Below are 16,587 nucleotides of genomic sequence, written 5' to 3'. Positions count from 1 at the left end.
CTGTTCCTCTCCATTGACTTTAGAAGCAGGTGAAGTTGTCCCAGAAACATCAACATTTCAGAAAAACGTCTGAAAACCTGAATGAACAGAGGCAAAGTTAAGGATGGATCACAGGTCCAACAGAATGCTATGAGAGGCTGGTGGTCAGAAATTTCCCCAACAAGATGCTGCATCAGTAATGGTTCTACTCACTGTTTTCAATCATGATATGGATTTAGTTGTTCACCTACAAATCCATCTCAGTACTTAGGAGTAAGCTCTGCCTCTGCTGAGCCCTCTCCTCTGTTTAGGACTATAGAGATAAACAATAAGCATAGAAAACAATTTACAGCAAGCAATCAAACCTCAATTTGCTCCACAATCATGGCATAATGTGGCATGTCATTCCTATTCGACGCCAAATTTGGGAACGCTGGTTCCATCGGGGTGGGGGGTGGGGGGGGTCCAGCACAGACCGAAGAAACCTACAGAAATTGAACAGCTCGTTCTCTGTGGAAAGAAATTGAAAGCCCAAGAGCCATGATGAAAGACTTATTTTATTTAAAGGTTTTAACATGTAAATTCATAAGACTGAACCACTTCTGTCACACCCAGTGAACACTTTTCATTAGTGCAGAAATTCCCATCCAACAAACTATAGGTGAACAAAGAAAATGTGAAATAAGAATATATCAAAAGTGGCTTCAATATAAAGGAGGAGCTCTTCTGAGTGTAGATGGAAATGTTTCAACTTTAGAAAGACTTATTGTTTTTCTTTTTTCCTACCATTCATCTGTTGCAGACATTTCAGACAACCTTGGCTTCAGCTTTTCAATCACCTGGGGCCTGACCAAAACAGATCAATGAGGGAAGGCCGCTGGAGATTCTGCTGCTGCCGTTGTGGCCGGCATGCTCTAATTGGACGGGCCATGAGTGTTTTACTGAACAGAGACCTTGTTTTCCACATGCACAATCAATGGCTCGTTCTCTGCAGAGCTGCCCAGACACACTAATCAGCTTATATTCTTGAAACTTGTGGATGATTATGTAGTTCTAGTGTTAAGCGGTTTTAATTTAGATATACCATATTATTTTGGCTCATTAAATGCTACACCATGAAAATATACTTCACTCAAGGACTGTTATATGGATTACCAAAGTTAAGATGACAAAAGGTGGACAAAATACTACTTCTTATGCAAAAATGGATGATATGATTGTCTCAAAAATTAACAATTACAGCCTTGTTAGTAATGGATGAAAACTACTCATTAATGTGGACCAAATTCTACAACATGGGAAAAATGGACTCGATTTCTGGACAAACAAATATTTCCTACAATAACACCTCTATCTCTGGTAACTGCACCGACTGTATGGGATTATGGCAAAACGTCAATATCCTTTACCTAAATGTGCTTCTTATAATGTGTGGTTACTGCATGTTTTTAACTATTTCCTATATATTCTGGGCTTAAATGTTTTCTTAATTATGTTTATTCCTCATCAAACATATAAGGCATGTTACATCTAAAGGAGCTTTTGTTTTGATAGAAATATGCTCTTGCCCTGTATGGGCAGAAGGGCTCGCAGCCTGCTTGCAAAAACCTCCCTGAAATGATGAAGATCCGATTCGAACTCGACCTTGTGGCGCACAGACAGAATTTCATTAAGGGAACGGATTTCCACCAGGAGGGAATCTTCCGCACAAAATTTCTTTCTCCAACTTTGTTTCAGAAACCTGATCCTCGAGACAAACGGCTTTCCATGTGTAACGAACACCAGCAGCACTGGTACAGATGTTCGAGAACCATTAACATGAAAACAGGACAATCTCAATTTTGTTTTAAAATAGATCAGCATCCTTAAAAGATTTTAAATTAGTACTCCATGATTTTGTTTTCCTAGGGTAAATATTTAATGTACATGTGTTTTATTGTTTTATTTTTATGTATGGTGTGAAACAAAGAACATGTGGAAATGGAGGATCTATGATGTTTTCCTTTCAACGGGCTTAAGAACTGGGACATACCAGGACATTTTAGTTTGTGGCGTCTGCAAGATAACTAAAAATGGGTAATTTTGTCGAAAAGTTGCATTTGTCAAATTGTTTTTCAATTATTTCACAGGATTCACGATTCCCTGCAACAACAAAGTTTCCATGAAACTTGGCCGAGTCAAGCATTCAGGTCAGATTAGTGGACATTTATTTTATGGGAATTTCTGCATAAGGGACTTCAAGAAAGATACATTTATTCTAAATCTTTTGACACTGACGCTGAATGTTTATATGGGGTTTCCCAATGTCAACGTTCCAGTTTTAAGTGGCTCGACTCCCGTCTTTCAGTGGCGACTCGACTGACCACCATACCAGCAACACATAGGGCATAAAAACGTATTACATGGCAGAGATTTCAAATAAAAAATATTTTTAGTCACATCATTACCAACCATCCCTAACCAGGTTAAATATGCAAACCGACACCAAACAGAATCATTTATCTGTAGCAAAATAACAGTCTGTAGAATAAATGCCGTTAATGTGGCTGTATTCTGATTAAGATAAACGTTTTTAATCATAATAACTAATAACTTTGACATCACATACATTATGATCCTGTTGCATAATCTCCGGTTCCAGCGTGCTCTGACTGACATGCACTCACATTGACACATAAACACTCTTAAATAAATCATAATTATTTGATAAAATCCCAGCTGATGTGATCAAAATTAGCTCTTTGTTTTAAAAGATGTTTTGCAAACACCCAATCTAATCTTATTCTATGACGACCAGGCTTGTCAGTGCAATCAGATTAAGTAGTGCAGAGAGGTTAATGAAAAAAAATTTATCTTTAACTTTATAAAGTGCTTTTTGCCTCTAGACCCTAAAGACTAATAAGCATAATTTAGCTCCTAGTTCTGCAGCACAGAGAATGCAAAAAGTTAGAAATGCAAAAAGTTCAAAGATCTTTGCATCCAACCCAGCCCCAGTTTTCAACAGTCTTCAGCTTTTCTCGTTCACCAAGTGGGAACCGTTGATGCCGCGGTAGGTGATGCGGCTGGGCCGGACCAGCATGCCGTAGCCGGGCCGACATGTGAAGTAGCGGTGGCCGTCCACAGACCCGTCGTTCTTCCCCTTTGGGCTTCGAAGCTCCAGCCCCAGCCAGAGCCCCGGGGCAAAGTCCGTAGTTCCCAAGAAGCGGATGAAGGCCATCTCGTTGGCGCTGGTCAGGAAGACCTGCATGCCCACATGGAGACGCACCTGGCCGTCTGAGCAGGATGACAGACTGGATCCTGCCATGCTTCCAGGAAGTCCTCCACTGCTGCCACTCAGGGTGCTCCAGCGACGGCGGTGAGGGGTGGAGCGACTTCTTTATGTTTTGTTTGTGAAAATAGAGTGGGGAAAAAACAGCGAGGAAGATTTATGAGAAAATACGTGTGGAGAAAAAGAAATATCAGGTGATTTATGAGCTCAGGGCTTGATCTTCGGGTCATTCTTTTGTGTCGTAGCTATTTCAAAACTCCTGATTATGACACTGCTGCAGGAGGATTAGGATGAAGCTGAAAGGCTCAGGGAAGAAAGATGTGAAAACTGTTTTGAAAAGATTCTCACCTGGAAACCGGGCTCCTCCTGTTCCCCTCTTTTGGTGTGGCAATGGCTGATGATGTGCTGAAGCTGCGACGAATTGTACCTGCATGCCAGTCAAAAGAGTCAGGGATATTTCACAGAGATGCATGTTAAAAACTGGCCTCACAGAGAGAAATGTACAAATATCTCCAGTCTAAAGTTTCAATCCACTCAAAATTAAGTGTTGCAATGAAAGAGAGAAGGTTGTTGAGCATTTCTAGTTCTATTGCTTTGCTCAACTGTGTTTTTTGACAGATGGGTGGTAAGATGTAAATGCAGCTTTTTAAATGGTCATTGAGACATCCCATAACATAGGAGAAACATTATCATCGTTTGTTTCAAAAAGCTTTTTATGTGTTTACAAATATTCAGAGAACTTGGTTGCTGGGAGACGCTGAAGGTTAAATGTCCAACATCTCAGGTCGGGCATATTCTCTTGAGGACTGTGGTCAGAGATGACAATGTTGTGGTACTTCGTATTGTCAGAAAATAATTTCCCATGAACTAAAAAACACTGTGTAAACATTGCATACTTTGGGATAAAAGGAGAGCTCCCTAAAATGAGTTAGAAATCAGCCAAAAATATAACAGGTTCATATTTTCAGTGAATAATTTTACAGGGTTGCATGTTTTGGAAGATTTCACTAGCAAAGTTGAAGATCTGTCTAAATAAGTATCCAGAGCAAAGTTGAAATCACCACCAATTAGACTATTATTAGAAATGTGTGATTTAAGACCTTTCTAAAAAATTCAGGATCATTGTAATTTGGTCCAAATACATTCAGTTGGGTTACTGTGGTATGACAACATACCACCCAATCCCTGTCCACTGTAGGTATACAATTAGGCTTGCATGGATTTCAACAATAAATAAATTCAAACTTCTGTCCCCAGTTTGTGTTTTGAAAACTCCTGCAGTTTTTATAATTTAAGAAGAAGACTGTTTAATGAGTGCTTAAAATCCCCAAATTAATGACATTCCATGATGAGTGCATGGAAACCTATGACTGCAACTGTACTTTTCAAATAATTGAGTCTAATCCTTACCGCTGACTGGATGACTGAGACGTGATGTGGTGAGCTCTGAAAGGCAGTCGACGGAACCGTGGATCCTGGGAGGAAAGGAATTAAGTATTAGTCTCCTCCGTGAGGTCTTAAAGCAACCGTCGTGCAAGAATGAATTTTTTACATCTCAAAACAAAGGCGACTTAAATAGTTGCCAGTAGCAACCTTGCAACAGCCATATTAATGTTTTCTTAACCTTCTCTAAAACTGACAAATAGCAGGTCTGAGCACAGATACGAAACAATAAGCTTCAGAAATAAGAACAGTAAGAGTACAGAAACAATATCAAAGAGCGTTGGTGAAAGGCTGGAGCGTCTGCTTTCCTAATACGTCACAATAGATGCTGACAGCAGAAGAAACAAGGAGGAGAAGCAAGCTTCTGGAGAAGAATGCGAAATCCTTCATTAGACAGCTGGAAAGTATGCACGCTCTCTAGTCTGAGGTTAATTAGGAAATAACAGAGGAAAGAGAAACAAGAGCCGACTCCCCAAAACGCAGCTTCTATATAAAGGAAGTGCCAAAAAAATTAAAAATAAAAACAAGAAAACCCTGAGAGGAAAATGTGAGCAGACACAAATCATCCAAAGAAATTAAAGTGCAGCAGTCCATCAGCTCTGATAAACTCACACATTGTTATAGATGACAACTGCCTTTTAATGGCTTTTATTCAGTTATGACTATTTTACACTTGAGGCGTTGTGCTGCTAATGTGCCGTCCAGTAACTCAACTCAGTGACTCCATGAATAATACCGTTAGAGAATTTCCCCAGGAACAAACTGATTTAATAAACAGCCACGTTGGAAATCCTTACAATTAAGGAAACACATCTGCTCAAATAACCTTAAAAAACCTTAAAAAAAAAACTGAGGTTATAAAAAAAAAAACATTTTTGAAACTGATTTGATGAGAAAAAAAAACTTTGAACAGCTGCAGCCCGGCTGCATGTTCAGCCAAAATACTTGGAACTTAATCATGTTATATACGTTCAGTGTAAAATACAGATGCTGCAAACTAATTATGGGTTTTCTAATTTTGCCGTTACGTACGCACCTTAATTCTTGATAAAACGTATTGGAATTATAAAAACCAGGAGCTTTAATTTGTTTACAACAGTAAAAAGGAAACCTTTGGGTCATTGGAAAATGTAATAAGGGCAGAGATGCAGGGTTTGATATTTCATACTGAATGCAAGAAGATTAACATGTAAACATGCCAAAATAACAGAACCAATATCAGAACAATATGTAGTTATACAGGTTGTCACACATGTTTCCCAAGCAGATTTTCTGATTGCTGTCCATAAAAACATGACATGTGTTACAGGTATTTAGATAAAGGTAGCAATTTTAAATCCACTGGGAAAATAAGTGATGGCAGATTATCCCTATCCAGGCATGAAAATAAATGTTTCTCATCCCAGACAACAATAATTTTGGGGGCTGGTACGGTTTTGTTATTTTGTTTGACACCTGAGTGACTGATTACAATATTTCCCCGATAACGACTAGAACATGCAAAAGAAAATGTGGTTTCGGTTCCTTCAAAGATGTAGTAGTTTGAATCAGACTGAACATGATGCGTCTTAGCTTTATATCACAGACTCCAACGTCTCTCTGCTCAGCTTTCGAACTGTGGAGCCAGGTTGGGATTTAAAGAGGAGCAGCAACAGCAAATGAGGTGGATTAGCAGTGCTTGCCAACAACCGATGGTGAAATCCAGGACATGTTCATGAAATCTCTCTGCTGCCTGGATATTGAGCTAACATGTCATGACAGCAACAGTCTTCAATCAGAGGCCTCTAGAGTTTATGAAAGACTGACTGCTGCTGGAGATCCTTGCAGCCCACAGCATCACCGTCCACAACGACACTGAGGATACGAGCGATGCCAGTATTTACTTTCCCTTTGGAATAAATAAAGTGCTTTTAATTGTTGTTTTTATAAACTGAAACTGGTTTGATTTCTTAGTTTTGGTGCACTTAATAAAAAAATAAAATAAAAAAAAGACTTTCATTATTTTCATGTGAATTATGGATCACAACCAATTAAAGATAAATTGAATGATTGCAATCTCTGGCTGGTTGATTAGTGTTCCCACATGCCTGACCTGTATCTGATTTTACCAGCAAAAAAGTTACAGAGAAAATATTTGTCTTTATGAAATAATAAAGTAGGAGTTTTCATCTTGGCTCATTTAATTAACAGTGAAAAACGAAAACTGATTTCAGTGTCTGTCAATCAGCCGCCAGAGTCTGATTTTAATCTTAAGGCTTTCTACTTTTTCCATCAGGTGTCAACACACACGAAGACCAACAGTGGTACGTGGCTGACTACTGCCAGTTCTAAGTATAGCAAAATGGATTTATCTTCAAATTGGGAAGCTGCAACCACAGAAATGAACACCTTGAAAAGCTTTTGGAGACGCATTACATGTCTTACATTGATAGCAAAGGGGCTAGCTGGCTGAGAAAAGATGGATGATGGAAATAGAACAGAAAAATTGATGCTTCAATACTTTTTCAGACTTTTACAACAAAACCAATCTGCTTACTCTTCCAGACTGCCTTGTTGTTGTAGTTTAACAACCAAAAAGCCCTGCAACTAATCTGCAGTTTAATCATCTCTGATTTGCCGTCTAAAAACAGATGCATCACAGACATCACATTTTAACGTACAGTTTAGCTGACAACCTGTTGTGTGAATATGTCTTCCTTTAAATATTAGTCATCTTCATTTAAAAGCAGACGCTGCGGCATCTGGCTCATTACAAGGTGTCACATTAAATTGAAAAGTCTTGCTGAGCGAAGGCTCTAGGCTTCACGTTTGATAACTCTGACTCAAGTTAATCACCAGAACAGAGGAGAACCGTTTACCGCATAGAGGGCAAAATCAAATATGTCAGTGGCCATGCAAATGACACTGTCAAAGGAACTCATTAGTGCCATCAGACGTATATATGAGGGCAATCAAAAGCAGCCTTGGGGATTTATTGTCGAATCTGCTATGAATGTTAAATAATTCGATTTTTTTTTCTGGTCAAGTCCGTTTTATTTTCTCTGCAAATGACCACAGAAGAAAACTTAATGAGGTTTGTTAGAGCAAGAGCCAGGCTGCAATAAAACGTGGAGGTTCTCACCTTTGAACACGAGATGGAGGAGCGAAGACTCCATGTTTTGGAGGGCAGCTGAAGTATCTCACGCCTCCCACTGAGCCGTCGTTTTTGCCACTTGGCTTGTCCAGTTCAATGCCTAACCAGATACCTGCAGGGAAATAAATCCAAAGGCATCAAAACTACACAAGAAAAGATGCACGGAACAGTTATTGTATTTCAGATGTTCTCCGACACCTGAAGCTAAGTCACCAGCGATACTCAAACAATGTGAACAAAAGAAAGATCTTCAAGGCTAAACTATTAAACTTGAGGGTACATTGTTCCTGCACATTTTTCTTGTCAAAGGCTTGAAGGTTAGTTGGATGGTTGAATTGACAGACCACTGAGTTGGTTGATGGATGAAGAATATGCACTGATGGCTGAAGGGATCCAAGCATAGAACAACAGATACAAGATAAAGTCTGAAATTATTATCTTTTTTACCAGGTTTACATTCAAAATAATATTTCAGATATTTCTTTTTTTTTTTTTTTACAGATTGTGGTGTGTCTCCATGGATGCGTCATTCTGACTAATTCACCTTTTATAGGTACAGTCATATGAAAAAGTTTGGGAACCCCTATTAATCTTAATCATTTTTATTTCTAAATATTTGGGTGTTTGCAACAGCTATTTCCGTTTGATATATCTAATAACTGATGGACAGTAATATTTCAGTATTGAAATTAGGTTTATTATACTAACAGAAAATATGCAATATGCATCAAAACAAAATTTGACAGGTGCAAAAATTTGGGTACCCTTTTCATTTTATTGATTTGAATACTCCTAACTACTTTTCACTGACTTACTGAAGCACACAATTGGTTTGGTAACCTCAATAAGCTTTGAACTTCATAGCCAGGTGTATCCAATCCTGAGAAAAGGTATTTAAGGTGGCCAAATCCAAGTTGTTCTCCTATTTGAATCTCCTCTGAAGAGTGGCATCATGGGCACCTCAAAACAGCTCTCAAATGATCTGAAAACAAAGATTGTTCAACATAGTTGTTTAGGGGAAAGATACAAATATTTGTCTCAGAGATTTAACCTGTCAGTTTCCACTGTGAGGAACATAGTAAGGAAAACGAAGACCACTGGGACAGTTCTTGTTGAGCCCAGAAGTGGCAGGTCAAGAAAAATATCAGAGAGGCAGAGAAGAAGAATGGTGAGAACAGTCAATGACAACCCACAGACCACCTCCAAAGACCTGCAGCATCATCTTGCTGCAGATGGTGTCTCTGTGCATCGTTCAACAATTGAGCGCACTTTGCACAAGGAGAAGCTGTATGGGAGAGTGATGCGAAAGAAGCCGTTTCTGCAAGCACGCCACAAACAGAGCCGTTTTGAGATATGCAAAAGCACATTTGGACAAGCCAGCTTCATTTTGGAATAAGGTCCTGTGGACTGATGAAACAAAGATTTAGTTGTTTGGTCATAAAAAAAAGCCGTTATGCATGGCGGCAAAAAAAACACAGCTTTCCAAGAAAAACACTTGCCAGCCACTGTAAAATTTGGTGGAGGTTCCATCATGCTTTGGGACCGTGTGGCCAATGCCGGCACTGGGAATCTTGTTAAAGTTGAAGGTCGCATGGATTCCACTCAATATCAACAGATTCTTGAGAATAATGTTCAAGAATCAGTTACAAAGTTAAAGTTACGCCAGGGATGGATATTTCAGCAAGACAATGATCCAAAACACCGCTCCAAATCTACTCAGGCATTCATGCAGAGGAACAATTACAATGTTCTGGAATGGCCATCCAGTCCCCAGACTGGAACATCTATGGGGTGATTTGAAGCAGGCTGTCCATGCTCGGTGACCATCAAACTTAACTGAACTGGAATTGTTTTGCAAAGAGGAATGGTCAAAAATACCTTCATCCAGGATCTAGGAACTCATTAAAAGCTACAGGAAGCGACTAGAGGCTGTTATTTTTTTACAAAAGGAGGATCTACTAAATATTAATCACTTTTCTGTTGAGGTGCCCATACTTTTGCACCTGTCAAATTTTGTGTTAATGCGTACTGCACATTTGTATTTAGTCCAATAAACCTCATTTCAATACTGAAATATTACTGTGTCCATAAGTTATTGGTTGTATCAAACTGAAATAGCTGTTGCAAACACCCAAATATTTAGAAATAAAAATAATTAAGATTAATAGGGGTTCCCAAACTTTTTCATATGACTGTAAACTATAAAAGCCCTTTACTAATGAGCGACTACTTTTAGAGATGCAAAGCAGCTTATAAACAAGCCATTTATGTCTTGTTTATAAGTCATCTATACAGGTCATTGTTTGTGGCCCCTTGCTGATAGATAAGATTTTTTTTATGGGTTGAAAAATGGGAACTAGTTACCCAACTAAAAGAAAGTTCAAAGTTAAGTTTTGCACATTAACATGCTCACAGTCAACAAGTTAAAAAAACAAAAAGAAAAAGGAAACATGTTTGTTTTTGGTGCACTTCAGTTAAAACGAAACGGTGCTGATTTAAGAGTATCAAAGGGGGAAATAAGACTGAAATCCCGTAGTGGTGTGAGACACATTAGTATTTATTTATACATGGCTGATGCCTGAGGAGAACTGCTGTCTAAATATTAATGAGTCGTGTAAACTGCTGTGTTTATGTTGGGTGGGGGTTTGGTCTGAAGCAGCTTTTTATATTATAGTGAATTTTTTGGGAATCTTTCCTGTTAAACCAGAGAATTTCCACTGCAGTAGTTTGTTATAGTATGCAAGTATGTAAGTATGAAGCAAAATCCATAAAACATAAAATAGGAATGTTTAACTTTAGAACCATGTGTGTATCACTTCATAGGAATCTAAAAAAATTAAATAAAATAGTAACTCCTGTTTGACATCAATTACTTTATGAAACAAAACTGTTATGATGTCTCTACATCTCTGGCTCCTGTTGTAAATAATGACGACTCAGAGCAGAAAGATTAGATTGAAGATAATTTATGTGCAGTTTTTGTATCTTCCGTTGCAATTCTTAAAGAGGAAAGGGATGCAAGTAAAAATCTTATCACAAGGTTACGGTTTCTCAAAGCTATAACACAAAAGTCTGATTAGTTTTGTGCTGATCAGAGAAAAATGCATATTTACTAACCAGGAGCAAAGCTGGTTTTTCCACAGAACTGAACAACACCGGTTCTCTGTCCCGCCACCAGCACCCTCTCCCCCTGTTGCACCTCAGAGCCGTCATACAACGAGCTGCTTCCTGAGGGGTTTCTACTTCTGAAGCCTGCAACAAAAGACAGTTCAAGGTTCATGATCCCAGGATCTTCCTGAAACCTTTGGGTCAGTGTTTTGTACCTGCAGCTGGAGGAGCTGAGGAGCGGAACGAGGAGTGTAGTGCAGGTGATGGTGTCATCCTGGGACCAGGGGAGATGTTCTCCTTTCGCTGCCTGGCAGGGAGGCGCTGCCTAGGCAACGGACGAGGTCGGCCACCTGACCCATGACGAGAGTCCAACGAAGATGATGAAGATGAAAGGGAGCGAGAAAGAATACCTGTGGGGGGCAGGAGGATCATACAAAAAGATTAGGGAAAGAATATGCAACCATAACTCAAAGACCAAACATTTAAGTTAGGATCCCACCAAATCGCACAGCAGAAAATAAACAGGAACATCAGGGTTCCAACACATTATTCAGGTAAAATTCAAGACTTTCTCCGTAAGAAGAAAAGACAGACTGACAGAGAGAACAAGAGAAAAAGAAAAACACGGGAAAGACAAAGAGTTATCCACAGAGAGGAAAGGAGGTAGAATGCAAAGAAGAAAGAAGAGAAAGAAAAACAAGAGCTAGAATGAAGGAAGGTAAGGCAACAGGATAAAAAAATGGCACAATGGAAAAAAGAAAGGAAGTAAGACAAGGTTTGAAGGACAGAAGGAAGAAAATCTAAAAGGTGCAAGGAAGGTCAGAAACAAAGTGAAAAAATACAGGGAAAAAAAAAGAATACTAAGAAATAAGGAAGCGAGAAAAAGAAATACACAAGTACATGAGAATGAAAGAATGGAAGGACAACACTTAAGACACTGCTATAGAAAAAAGTATGGATATTAAAAGATGTTTCCAATGTTATCCTTTACTGGAAAATACTGACACCAAGTTGCACTCTTTACCAAGCTGTTCCATACTGCATAGGAAACATTAGAACAGCAGGCAATTAAAGAAACGGGAATAACCAAATGTGCCTGTTCCCTGCTTACAATGAATCCACCATCTTTCCATTCATGTCTGACTCAACCTACGATTAACAATGATCTGTTATTTATTTGTGACATGCAGGATAGCAATCCAGACAATTAAGGCTGGATTTTTCAGTAGCACAAACCAAGAGACCTTGTTCCTTTTGTTTGGTGTGAGCGATTACTGGAATCCAACTAAAGGCTAACGTGTTAATGCCCTCCTTCAACATGGGGGGATAAAATGAAGCCGAAGGCTCCAATTCCCTCTTTAGAGGCCATTTGGGTGCAGGACCTCATTAGGCTTTTACCTTCCACAGACCTTCCCAGGCTGCAAGTTCATTAAATGGCCGCTGCTCTGAGGGTAATTGATTTGGTCTGTGCCAAAGTGCTTTAAGAGGAGGATTCAGGTCCAAACAAACTGAAAAACAGACAGTAATGGAAAAGAAGCCTCTAGCCTGTGTTTTAAATCTATGTTTCACTACAACTTGCACTATGTTTTCAGCATACATTTTGTTTGTCATCATCACTGAGCTCCCCAGAAAAACAAGTCTTGATGCTGGATTTATGCATTAGAATTTCACAAGATCAAGTTGCTTCTGAGGTTTATAGTTTCCACACTTTTAGTAAAGCTCTACACTAATAATGCAAACATTCTCAAACCACAATCTCTACACCAACTCAGGAGTCAGCACACACCACAGTACCTGTCTTACTGACTGAGGTGTTGTCCTCTGTGCTTTGACTGGGACATGGTGGATGCTTTTCACCGTCAGGTGTTTCTTTAACAGAGGGTGATAAACCTTTCCACACAGAGACATTCAGTTCTTAATTACACACACAGTGATGAGAAAAAGACAGGATAACACACACACATTTCTAGGACATAAGGTACCAGCATGAAATGGTCACGCCCTTACCGGGTCAAAACATTATTCAAATTTAGCCTCAAGTTCACAGAAGCAGTAGATTCCAGAGAGCCATTATTTATTGAACCAAACATGAAACCAACAAGAGAAAGAAAGATGTAAGTATAAAGTACACCCATGATTTGTCCACTGCATTTAAGAGAAATACATTTGACTAACTTACAGATGCCTTAATAAAACGGCAATAAGATAATAAACTAGCTATGTTGCTACAGAGGAAATTATAGACATTTGTGAACAGTAGAAGTGTGGTTAGTATCTCCAAGGTCAGTTCACAGAAACAGTAAGAGTCCCATCTGAGAATCCAAAAATCACAAAAGAAAATATTTCTATTGGCACATCCATATAGAAAACCCCATGGTCACAATTACAGGTGGGTAGTGACCAATTAAATTTATTAGAGTAATCTTTTGGTACATATTTACTACTGGGAGTAGTTTACTACTGCAAAGTACTTTTTACTTTAACTTGAGTAATGATATGTTGAAGGAATGCTTTATCTAGTCTAGAGGTCATTCACCCATTCATGGTGGTGAGCTACATTGTAGCCACAGCTGCCCTGGGGTGAGGTCACCTTGCACCAGCAACACCGGGCCCTCTGACCAGCAGGCAAGGCGGGTCAAGTGTCCCGCCCAAGTACACATGACAGAGATAGAAAGTTCTAACTTGAACTGTGAACTGTAAAAAGTGTAGCACTTCAGAGGGAAAGTTAAAAAAAAGAACATCCTAAATGGAGGAATTATGTAAATAACAAAACAAGTAAACACATTTTTTCAAAGTAACTTAAATATGCCAAGACAAGCAATTAAATCCAAGCCAAATCTGAAATGGCAGCAAACAAAGCATTTAAAAAAAGAATCTCACATGGCAAACTACTAACAGTATTCCCACTTGAGGCACAAAATAACTTATAAACCATAAAACTGTACAGTACAGTGTTATCCCACTTGTAGTAGTAAATTAATTACCATTTAAATCACAAAACATTTTTAATTGGACATCATCGAGCAAATATCTGAAGCAATTGTAGGGAGAAGAACATCCCTAATGAGGATTCAGGCGACACATTCTCAAGTTTTATTTACAGGAAAATACTAAAATCGGACTGGTACTGCGTTTGTTTTTATGTTTTTTTTAGTCCATTGAAGACAGCTGGAAATACACTTGACTGCATTCAAACTTAGAATAGCAAACATTTGTTGTCAGTTGACCTTTAGCTTGCAGAGCCCTGTAGGTGCCATCCATCCCCCTCCACGCCCTGACATTCACTTCAGGTGGCAGAGTGAGGCTTTGCAAATCTAAGCAGAGCTCCTTTGTGATGCCACCTATGCACCCTTTGCACTCTAAGGCTGGCCCTCATCGGGACCAGGCTGGCATTCTCCTGCATATGCCTGACTGACGTGGTTAGAGAGAACAGACAGTTGCACAATGAGTGAACCAATCCGATCGATAAACACGAGCGAGCATTCTCCAGCAGTGAACCAACGGGACGGTAAAATGCCAGTGTCTCTGAAAGTTGGGCTGACAAAAGGCCTGAGAAGTGAGCAGTCATAAATTAGCCTAGTTCAGGTTGAACAACAGTGCAGACACGTTTGCCCTCAGATGCATTGTACGCTGTTCGTAAACACTCACTCACACACCTTGTGATTAATGGCTGCCAGGCCATTCAGCCTGTCTATGCCCTAGTTATTAAACTCAGCTTAATTGGACTATCAATCACCGAACAGCACAGGCCTCTCTGAGGTCCGGTATTCCAGTCACATCCCGATCAATCGGCCTTCAAAACCCTGACAATTACAACACCACAATACAGCTGTAAACCTGAGAAGTGGCAGGAATAACGAAAACATAAGACAAGGTTTCTGAGGGAAATTAACAAAGGAAGTCATTTGTCAGAAGTTGGTGGAAACGAGCGTTCAAGGACTGAGAGAGCAGAGTCTAATGTATGCATTGTCCTTTGGCAGTGGTTCAGAACCCACTTTCAAGAAAGATTAATATAAAAAGCTACGATGCAATAAATCTTGGATGCAGTAACATAGTTCATTCAGGATAGGCAAAATAAAATAGGATCTTGTTCAATGGAGAAAAAAAGAAGCATGAAAATTATATCTATATGTGACTAAACCGTTTTTAGTTGATGGCTTTCCTCCTGCTTTAGTTGCCCTGCAGGAGGCCTAAAAACCTCAAAATGCTAGAATGAAAACTGGCAGGACACACAATGCAATGTATCTCTATAGCAGCAATTCGTAGAAATAGGAGGCACTTTGTGAGAGCAAGTGTTTAGGCATCCCTGAATGGCTACCAGTGAAGATTCAACAATTTCTCAAACAAGCATGAAAAAAAAAAAAATCAAAGCATGTATATTTTTGATGAGCGAATAACAACATAACATGATGAGAAGCTCAAAAAGGTCTTTCACATAATATCCGTGTTTAAACATGGAGATGTTTAAACAGGTTGATGTAATAGGATCATTGATAATTTAATTGATGTATTAATATTAGTCATGCATTATTAAATCCCTTCTGGTTTACAACCATCTAATTTTACACAGCTATATCATGCTACAAGCGGCATCTTTTAACATTATTTGTTAAATGAAAATGAGCTTATAATCTGAATTTTCTTGATAAGCATTACAATGTAAGAAAGCCATTTAGGGGCGCATTCTTGCTACCCTAAAGCTGTGGCCGTTTTTCTCCAACAATGTATCTATGGCCGTCTCCAGGGAATGGTACAAGAAATTCTCTGACATGAAAAATCATCTGCCCCCTTTTGACAAGATTTTTTCATCCACATTCAGGAATTCTTCATTCCTTTGGGCCTGTTGGCTTCTCAAGTTCTCCATTTCTGTGGTTGAGGTTATGACATGCCTTTTTATTACTGTACATAGTGGCAGACCTCCTCAGGGAAGCATATTTTCCTAAAAGCTTTCATGCTTCACCTTGTTGCAATGTTCAGTGAACCTGACAGAGCCAGAGCACAGCTTAATCCTATGAGCAGAACCAGGGAAATCATTGTTCAACCAGACAAAGCTGCCACAACAAAACCCTGTTCATAAGCGTTTCTGATTCAAGCGAGTCTGAATAACAAATGCACTTCATGAGCAGCTCTTTTTTTTTTTTACCTGTGTTAATCTTGGAAGTAACGCGGGACACGTCGATGCGACGAGGAGGGCGCAGAGGCGGCTTTGTAGAGCTCGATTTATGTTTTTCCAAGGGTTTACTTATCTTGGACAGGGGAGCAAAAATTCCTATGAAAAAAAAAAAAAAAGCACATAACAAAACAAAGAGTCATGACTCAGATTAAAGAGTGGATGAGTCAATGTGTTTGATCATTAAGCACTGAAGCATGGCGAGGCCCACCGTGTTTGAGACGACAGGTGAAATACTGAACCCCTGCTACGCAGCCATCATTCTTCCCCTCTGGTTTATCTAGCTCCACTCCGGCCCACAGGCCTCCAGAGAACTCTGTGCTGCCGCAGAACCGTAACGTCCCAACCTGCCAACACAAAATAAATATGAAACACAAAACATCACAGTATTGAATTGCAGAGGGTCAAAACGTCAAGTTATCAATTAAAATTCAATATAAATACATGAGCCCCTTGATGAGATTATGAAAGATGTAATGTGGAGAA

The 16,587-nt window shown here is 39.3% G+C and overlaps 1 protein-coding gene across 4 annotated transcripts in view; it reads right to left on the bottom strand.

Annotated features, from left to right (window-relative positions):
• Positions 1-518: 518 nt before the first annotated feature.
• zgc:103755 (CAP-Gly domain-containing linker protein 4) overlaps positions 519-16,587 on the bottom strand; it is a 31,624-nt gene continuing 15,555 nt past the window's right edge. For 3 of the 4 annotated variants that reach the window (XM_008399690.3, XM_008399689.3, XM_081603183.1), the window contains 9 exons: positions 16,313-16,448; positions 16,075-16,200; positions 12,726-12,821; positions 11,147-11,341; positions 10,941-11,075; positions 7,812-7,935; positions 4,658-4,722; positions 3,596-3,674; positions 519-3,353 (listed from right to left, as the gene is read on the bottom strand). In XM_008399690.3, the coding sequence (XP_008397912.2) occupies positions 2,987-3,353; positions 3,596-3,674; positions 4,658-4,722; positions 7,812-7,935; positions 10,941-11,075; positions 11,147-11,341; positions 12,726-12,821; positions 16,075-16,200; positions 16,313-16,448 (1,323 nt within the window). In that variant the 3' untranslated portion in view covers positions 519-2,986. The remainder of the gene's footprint in view (positions 3,354-3,595; positions 3,675-4,657; positions 4,723-7,811; positions 7,936-10,940; positions 11,076-11,146; positions 11,342-12,725; positions 12,822-16,074; positions 16,201-16,312; positions 16,449-16,587) is intronic. The other variant, XM_008399691.3, reaches the window with a different exon arrangement.

Source organism: Poecilia reticulata, chromosome 22 (genome assembly GCF_904066995.2).
Source record: "Poecilia reticulata chromosome 22, P_reticulata-male-v2, whole genome shotgun sequence".
NCBI lineage: Eukaryota > Metazoa > Chordata > Actinopteri > Cyprinodontiformes > Poeciliidae > Poecilia > Poecilia reticulata.
This window is presented reverse-complemented; position numbering and strand designations above follow the sequence as displayed.